At 44.4% G+C, this 9,085-nt stretch overlaps 1 protein-coding gene across 1 annotated transcript in view; it reads right to left on the minus strand.

Moving 5' to 3' along the window:
• Nucleotides 1-4,991: 4,991 nt before the first annotated feature.
• ACSL5 (acyl-CoA synthetase long-chain family member 5) overlaps nucleotides 4,992-9,085 on the minus strand; it is a 31,427-nt gene continuing 27,333 nt past the window's right edge. The window contains exons 19-21 of the mRNA XM_019555478.1: nucleotides 6,899-7,000; nucleotides 6,380-6,451; nucleotides 4,992-5,486 (exon numbers count right to left, since the gene is read on the minus strand). Coding sequence (XP_019411023.1) covers nucleotides 5,346-5,486; nucleotides 6,380-6,451; nucleotides 6,899-7,000 — 315 coding nt within the window. The 3' untranslated portion in view covers nucleotides 4,992-5,345. The remainder of the gene's footprint in view (nucleotides 5,487-6,379; nucleotides 6,452-6,898; nucleotides 7,001-9,085) is intronic.

The following is a 9,085-nucleotide window of genomic DNA, read 5'->3' on the forward strand; positions in this document are numbered from 1 at the left end:
CTTGGGCTGTACAGTTCCCCAGACCAGGGAGAAGTTTTGTATTACCTTTCTGCTGTGGACAGCTAAAATGAAAAAAAGAGAGACCTCCCACCCAACACTTCAAGGATATCTGATAACTCTAGCAATATATCTTGTCCCTCAATAATTTTTGTACAAGAACTCATTACTCCCATATAAAACCCTTCCTTTCTAAGCCACCCCTTTGCAATTTTTTTTATTTATGTTTTAGTGCTGCTAGTAATCCTCACAACAGGGCTCAGATTGCAAGTTAGACATGCAGGGTGCAGGTGGAAGTGACAGTTTTTTGGGTGATCTGGCCCTTGAAAGTGCACTATAGCCATGAATTAACACACCGGCATGGCTGCAGGGAGCTTTAAAAATGGCCAATTACACAAAAACTTAACCCTGGTTAAATCAGGTATTACATTAGGATGCTCAAAAGCAGAGCATCTTAGTGAACTTGTCTTCCTTCTAGGGTTTTCACATGGGGTGCAGGGCTGGGCTGGTGCCCAGGTCTGCCACCAAGGGTGTCGGGGGGGGGAAAGGAGAGGGAGCTGCTAACTGTTGAATGGCCAGAGCTGGGGGCTGCTGAGGGGAATGGAGTCCCTTTATCTCAGGGGCCTGACCCAGCTCCCCCCAGCACTCCAGCCAGGGTAGCTGGGGTGAGAGGCCCCTTTCCACTGCCCCCGCTCCCTGCCACTTCCCCAACTCTAGCCATTCAGCAGCTGGGAGCTCCTTCAGTGACAGCTGCAGAGCTGAGGGTGGGGGAGGATGGTTCAGCAGCCTCCTGGGAGGCTGCTGGAGCACTCCCACCTGCTGACCTGAGCCAGTGTAGGCTGCCTCCAGTCCTTCCCCTCCCCCTCCCCCCACCCCCAATCCAACAGGTGAACATCTATTGGGCTGTGGCAGGAGGGACACTCTAACTCATGGTGCTCTATGTAAAGCACCATGACTTACAGTAGGACCCTAATACCTGTCCGCACTCGCAATCACTCTATATTTGTGCTTTGTGCACCAGCTCCGACCCATTATTATACAAGTAACGGAAGGCATCCCCTCTGCTATCTTCAGCACTGGTGAGAGTTCCCCTGGAGTGCTGTGGGCCACTGCACTTCCAGAGACATAGCAGCAAACCTCAAGAAGCGCAAAGGAGAGCAAACAAATTGTGACATGAGAAATTGTAACCACCGGGATTTAGTCAAGGGCACTGAGGGGGATTAGCAAGAGTTCAAACACAGAAAGGTTGGAGAAAATGGCTCAGTTGTTCCGTATATCAAACAAGGACAGGACAACTAATAGGCTTAATATTGCAGCAAGGGACATTGAGTTAGCTATTGGGAAGAACTTTCTAGCTGTAGATGTGGTAGGCCCCTTCTGCATGTTACAGGTATCACTCAATTAACTGGCTAATTGCACTATTACCTTGAGGCCAGCTAGACCTGCAAAGTGCCTATCATGCGATAAAAAGCTCCAACCAGCTATAAAGTTGTGTACTAACTTTATAGCTAGTTGCTATTGAGTTTTTTAATTTGCACATGTAGCAGGGTCTCCCCTCAGGCTGGGAGCCCTTCAGCTGACAGCGCTTCCAGCCACAGGGGTGCGCCATGCCCTGCTGGAGCTGAGAGTTCTGCCACCGAGGGGTCTCTCAGCCCCAGCAACTGCTGATGCTGCATCTTGGCAGCACGCACAGTGTCCAAGACCAAGAGTCCAATGGGCCAATGTGATCTCCCAGCCCCAGGGTACGTTGCAGTTGCTGCAATCTCCCAGCCTTCTGATATGTGAAACATGGTATAGCAGGATGCACAATGGTGTGTATCATGCATTAGATCCCATCATGCCTTTATCTGCATGTATAGAGGGGCACATAGAGCATTTCTCATGTCCTACCACCATGTTCAAATCTGAGTCCCAAAGCCAGTACATGCTATTGATTGATCTGTAGCTTTAGTAAAGTCCCTGATGACAGTTTACCCATACGTGGGAAGGTAGTAGGTGTTCTGTAATCTAAACATTTCCCCCTGCAGTTGTGTGTTAACTTAAGTCTTACTGGCCCTCGTTCAAAGCAGTTCAGGCTTCTCCATGTTGGCTAGTCAAGCTCTTCACCTCCAGGGAGCTATTCCACACTATTGAAATCCATCCTTACTCCCTCCTGGGTCATCTCTAGTCATGACAGCCACATTTTTATTGGTGTAGCTGTCCATTCTGTCCAGCAGCTGCATCTGAAAGAAAAACTTTCGGGATTTTCAACATGGTCATGTAGTGGATGATGGATGCCTCTTATCTTCACCTTGCTAGGTGCATTTTATTTTGCTTGCTGCCGTTCTCCTGATGTCTGGTGGGACAGTTTTGGTAAGTGAACACTATTGACATACATTGGTTTAAGGTACTCAGAGCTGCAATGTGCAATACTTGGCAAACCTACTGCAGCTTCTTTTGCACCATCTACGATGCCTGTTGTAGTAATTAACTTTGAATTCACTAATCCATTTAATGTAGAAAGAGTTGTGGATATGAATGTAAGCTGACTGCTTTGAATAGATGATATCTGGTCTGAGGTTCTGTTACTGGACTCTGCTGGAAAAACAGACAGTAATTTCAAAATTGCTCCACTTAATGCAGAGAAAACATCTTAGGAAACCACCTAACAAAATTGTGAGCCTTCACAACTCCTCTGCAACACCTGCATTTTCACAGGTGATTTTAAAGCTGTATTTTGCATTCATTGTTGAAAGAGACTTTTATTACTCCTGTGAAAAATGGTTTGTTTTTGCATTTTTCATATTGATCTTTTGTCAGATGAAGTTTTCTAAATGTGCAGGGGCTTAATGCACATAGTGCTAGAGTGCTCCAATTAGAATGTGGAGCAGACTCAATTAATAGAAGTTAATCGAGTTAATTAATGCAGTCCAAGTAGAATCCCAATGAGCACTTACGAGTAGCATTTCTGAGCTGTCATAGACTTTGAATTTTTTGCAACAGAGGGATTATACGGGAGGGTTTTTTTGAGTATGGAGAAAGAGCAAAAGCTAAGGAGCTGGCATTTTGCAAAAGTTGCCTTGAGTTTAGAAGGTCAAGGTGTATCTAGATAAACACATCTTTATCTCCTTCCAGCCTCAGAACAGTTGCAGGCTCACTGTAGGCTCTGCTGGCACGCTAGGCATGAAGGGCTTGTGTACACACGATGGCTTTTGTCCTTTCATGTGCTGAAACTGTGTCTGCATGAGCAGGATGTCCCAACATTTTAAGTCTTTCTTGTGCATTAAATTAAAACTCCTCAGACATAGTTCAGTTTGGCTTACTGGACCTTAAAGCACTGCATCCATTGCATGCAAACAGGCACTTAAAGATGTGTAATCTTCTTTGTCCACCAGATGGCACTGCAACTTCTTTATAGTTCACCCCTTTGAATTGCTATTGCTTTTGAATTGCTTCCACACTTCTTTTCCTTGTGTGGTTTGCCAGCTCCTGGCTTCCACAGCTGCATGGCAGGGCATGGGCACAAGCACAGGATGCATGGGGGCCACCGCTGCACCATCCCACTCTCCTGCAGCAGAGGCCAGGGACCTAGCTTAATGAGTTTGAAAACCTAGTGTGGGTAAATACAGATGCAATGCTCCAAAATAAATAAGTTTAAATTTTATAAGCCTGTGTTGTGTACAGGCACCCTTATTAAAAGCTGTATACTGTTATAAGATGCATCAAGTTTTAAAGCAGACTTCAATCTTGTGTCTGTGTCTTGGTAACTAGGTACCACTGGGCTAGTTATTAAATTCCTTTGCATAATGGAATCTTTCAAATCTGTATTATTTAATAACCTACAATTATGTCTCTTGCCTTACACGTCACTGCTTGCTACTTCCCTTCCATGAGTAAAGAAGAGTTTCATTAACTTAAGCTGCTTGTTGCGGTGTTGCTAGTTACAGAGTTGAACTCGGGGGTCGGTATTTGTAATAGCTCAGGTAATGCAACAATGCTGTTTGTTTGGTGTATCTGACACTTTCTGGTGGCTTGAGTTGAAGGGCTGGGCTAAAGCCTCCAGCAACTAATGTCCAGTTATCAGAGAAACAAGCTATTTAATCTGGTAAGTAATTTCTCCGTAGGGCTCAAGGTAGGGCAGAGGGGCACCGGTTCAGAGAAGCTTCAGCTTGAACAAAGTGACAGTCGACTTCAGGCTAACACAGCTAACTACTTCTGCTCCATTGCTTTGCAGCCCAGAGTATCATGCTTACAGTAAGCCAGCTGACAATTGATTACCATGGAAAAAGCATACATCCTCATCTTACAAGTAAAACTGAACCCAGTGATAGGAACACCCTTTTGTACAGAATGTCAAAATCTGAAATTTAATAAATTTTATAACTACATCATTCACTTTACATACAGCAATAACCTTTATAGACAACAGCTAAAGTAGTGCTTTAGGCTTACTAATAACCCATCACTTTTCAACAGATGTGGCCACTACTACTTTCAAGAACAACATCTTCAGCTACTGTGTCTCAACACATTGTGCAGTCAAGTCATTGCAACTTCACTGACTCCAGGCAGCTCTAGTCATTGTGCTAGAAGAGTTAATTCAGGAAGACTAGATGTGAACAATGACAGAGGCCCTGTTCAAATTTAGGACTGGTAGACTACAAAAGTGTTGGCAAGGAATGAGACCATGCCAGACTTCCCAGAAGGCATAGCATGAACTTCCAGTATTTGAGACTCCTGCTCTGAAGAGCTTCAGGAGCGTGGCAAGCTCAGAGTTCATGGTGAAGAATTTAGCCTAGCTGTCAGCATAATGCTGCCTGAACCAAACAAACAAACAAACAAAAAAAACACACACATGCTTGCAAGTTTAAAAGTTAATCTTCCAGCCAACAGCTTCAAAAAAGTTGAATAAAAGTAGTGGAGGGCAACAAAAACTAATATAAAAGTTTGAGGGGGGGAAAAAAAAAAAAAAAAAAAAGATTAAATGCTTTGTGGAACCCGCTCAGTTGCTTTGTAGCAAGCCTTGCCATGGGAAATTAAAAATTTACTTGTGCCAAGGGAACCAAGCAACTCCAAAATTGCTTGGACTAGTTGCGTTCCCAAGAACATTTGATCACTAGAAGAATCTAATTGAAACATTACGCCTTCATTTATGGTTATAACCATAACCAGCTTCGTAGTACAAAAAAAAATTTGGAAGCGAGTCAAGTCCTTTGCTTCCTTTCCTCCCCCACATAATTTTTTGGGAAAAATTTCACATAAGAGTTCCTTTCGCTCCCCACTCCAGTTGCTTTGAGTAGTGGACTTACTGTCCTGAGGTTACTTTGTTATTCCATGGGAATCTGTAAACTTATTGAAAACAAGCCATCTTATTCTTTAATATTTGCATAGAGGTCTTCAATTTGAGGCTTGAAGTATTTAGTAAGCTCTGCTCTTTTTGCCTTCAGTGTTGGGGTCAAGAATCCATTTTCAATGGTGAGTGCTTCTGGGTGAATGTAGATATCCTTAACCTGATTGTAGGAAGAAAAAAAAAAAAAAGTGTATGCCTGAGTACAATAACATCCGAGGGTGACTAGAACCAAGTCAGAGTACCATATTTACTTGCATAATAGTTGCACTCCCTCCCTCCAGAAGAGTTGCCTTTCAAAGTTGGGATGAGCCTTAAGCAGGGAAGTAGATTTTGTGTTTCTGCCCAGAGTAGCAGCTGTGACCTCTCTTTAAGTAGTGCCAAGTTCATTGGCTTCATGGCCTATTAGAGCTGGAATCTACTGGATTTCTGTTAAAAATAGCTCTTCACTAGTGATGTTAATGCTCTTTAGTGGACATCAGGACCACTAAAGCGGCTCTTTTCGTAGGCAGTTTTGCTGAAGAATTTGCCATACAGCCACTCCTAGTCTCTTCCCTCTTTTCACAGCCCTGCAGCCTATTTTTAACTCTTTTGAAAATCCTGGATCTGTCCTTTTCACTTGAGCAAGAAAAGGAGGGCAGGTTGAGAGGCTGCATACAACAGGGACAGCCCAACTAAGGGGAAAGAAAGGTGGGGTGGGGGATAGGATGAAAAGGGGAAGTGCTTATTTTAAAGAATTGGCAGCATATGCTATGTCAGAAAAGTACAGTATTTAAAATCAGATTTTTAATTCTGAGATATTCTGCATTGACAGCATGCTCAGGAACAGCAAGAGCTGTAGCAATGCTGGCATGTACCATTTATCTGTATAAAAAGGGGCAGCACTACTTTTGGGGTCCTCATGGAGTAGCAGGCATTAAAAAGTGGACAGCTACAAATGCAGCCGCCCCCGACCTCCCACGACCACCAAGGGGTTCCATTCAATTGGGGTTTACACTGCTTTGATCCGACCAGGAGGGCCAATGGATTCACCCAACTCATAGTTGAACTACTCACTTGTTCAAAGGATTTAAGGCCAGCTTCTTTCCCCAGCTTGACCATATCTTCTAAAATAGCATTTTTTACTTCCTAGAAAGAAAGAACAAGGTCCAGAATGGGTTGATAAGGAAATCCACCATATTCAGCCAGTACAAAAGTGGAATGGAGACATAAGAAATACCTCCCTTCCATAGCCTATAAAAAATGCTCATTTCCAAGAGCATTTGCAGTCCTCAATCCCAGTTTATAAACTTTTGGAGCTTGAAGCACCCTTGTTAGCACCTTGAAGCCTTTGTTACCCCTGTACAGCTAGGGAAAGGCTGAAAAGTGCTTAAGGATCCCAGTGACTGTTAGGAGCCAAGATGAGACATCAGGACCTTTTAACACCTTGAATGCAGCATTTCATTACAGATGGTGGGCTTGATAGAACCAGTTTATTTAAATGGTTCAACTCTCCCTCGTTCTTGTGAGCTTTGAGCGGAAGCCGAAAGAGCCTCTAGGTCACAATGCACTCAAGATACGGATGAGGCTACTTACCAAGTTTTTGCAGATTTCTTCATAGGAGCCTTTTATTCCTAATTTTCTGGCAAATCCTTCAAGCGTCTCTGGGTCAGGAATCACAATACCCACTACAGAGCACTATGGGAAGAAAGCAAGGAAAAAAAGTGTCAAAACATGCAACAAGGGGATATCAAGTGTGGGTCTATTAATATCCAAATCTAGTTTAGGCATCTTAGAAGTCCAGGCCATAAAAGAAAAAAGAGTAGTTACAGCTGTGCTAATCTGAAGTTGGGCAGAAGGCTGGGAATTGCACCTCTAATTCAGTTAAAGGTGAAAAAGCCACTGTGTACAAGAGTTTATGCATCAGATTCAGGTAGTCTATAAAGTGCAAAATCTGTCCCGCTTTTTGTAGGGCATCAGGAACGCTGCACAGCACAAGTTGCCCTTTGAGATCTCAATACATACAATTAACATTATCCTTAAAAAACAAGGCTTTTTGCTTCAGAGTGCTAGAGAGAGTTGCACTAGTCATGTTATACAATAACTTTACTATTTGAATGAGTGTTTTGGTCTGGTGCTAAACATTGAAGGTAGCAGTTTTAAGCTAGCCCAAAAAGTTTAGTGAAAGTTTTATTGCTTGTATCCATTGTCATAGTTCTGAAAGCCAGTTGGTTTAGGTGATATTAAAAAGTGATCCACAAGTTTCCAGGCCGCTTATCTCCCAACCTGGAAGGGCTGGATGTTTTTAAATCTGCAGGCCCTGATGCCCTCCACGCACAGGTGTTGAGGGAGCTGGCAGGGGTCATTGCTCTACCCTTGGCCTGGCTGTACAAAGTGATTGTGGTCCATGGGCCAGGTGCCTGGAGATTGGAAACTAGCCAACGTGGTCCCCATTTGTAAGAAAGGGAGAAAGGAGGACCCAGGAAGCTATAAGCAAATCACAATCTTGGGGAAAAATCCTTGAAAAAAATTATCAAGGAGCACATCTGTGAGGGGCCAGCAGGGGAGATCGTGCCCAGGGGGGGGAAATAAATAAATAAAAATCAACGTGGGTTCAAAGACAGGTCCTGCCAGACCAACCTGATGGCCTTTTATGACCAGGTAACCAAAACCCTGGATGATGGTGTCATTGTGGACGTAGTCTCTTTCTGGACTTTAAGGAGGCCTTTGACACAGTCTCACCCCATTCTCAATAAGTTGAGAGACTGTGGCTTTGATGCCTGCAGTTAGATGGGTCAAAGATTGGCTGATGGGGCACACCCAGAGAGAGTGGTGGTGGACAAGTTGTACTCAACCTGGCCTACACTGTTCAACATCTTCATCAGCGACTTGGGGTGGAAAACAAAAACAAACAAACAAACAAAAAAAAGCTACGCCACACAAGTTGTCCAAGTTTGCTGATGACACCAAGATGTGGGGAGAAGTAGACATGCTCAAAGAGAGGGATGAGACAGAGTCTGCAATTAGATTTAGACAGACTACAGAAGTGGGCGGGTGGCAACAGGATGGGGTTCAAGGTAGATAAATGCATGGTGTTGCATCTGGGGAGAAGGAATCCACAGCACACATACAGGCTGGGGGAGTTCCCCTCTTGAGAGCACAGAGGCAGAACGGGATCTTGGAGTCATTAAAAATCAACTCCAAGATGAACATGAGCTGCCAATGCCAAACCACAGCTAGCAAAGCCAACTGCACCTTGTCATGCATCCAAAAGATGCATCTCAAGCCGGTCTAGAGAGGTGATACTCCCCCTCTGCATGACATTGGTCAGGCTTCACTTGGAGTACTGCATCCAGTTATGGGCACCACACACTTTAAGGATGTGGCCTGCCTTGAGAGGGTTCAGAGGAGGGCCACCCACTTGGAGGGCAACAGGGCAGGTCCTATGAGGAGACCCTGAGGGACCTGAAACTGTTCAGCCTCAGCAGGCGGAGGCTGAGGGGGGATTTGGTGGCTCCCTACAAACTCATTAGGGGAGATCAGCAGCAAATAGGAAGGGTCCTATTCCCCCCAGCAGCACTTGGGGTAACAAGGAACAATGGCCACAAATTGCTGGAGAATAGGTTCAGGTTAGGGATTAGGAGGCACTATTTCACTGTTAGGGTAGCTAGGATCTGGAACCAACTTCCTAGGGAAGTGGTCATCGCTCCTACCTTGGGTAAACTCAAAAAGAGGTTGGATGAACACTTGTTTGGGGTAGTGTGCTCCCAGCATGTGCTCCAA

The sequence above is a fragment of the Crocodylus porosus genome, unplaced genomic scaffold (assembly GCF_001723895.1).
Source record: "Crocodylus porosus isolate Cpor-Errol unplaced genomic scaffold, CroPor_comp1, whole genome shotgun sequence".
Taxonomy (NCBI): domain Eukaryota; kingdom Metazoa; phylum Chordata; order Crocodylia; family Crocodylidae; genus Crocodylus; species Crocodylus porosus.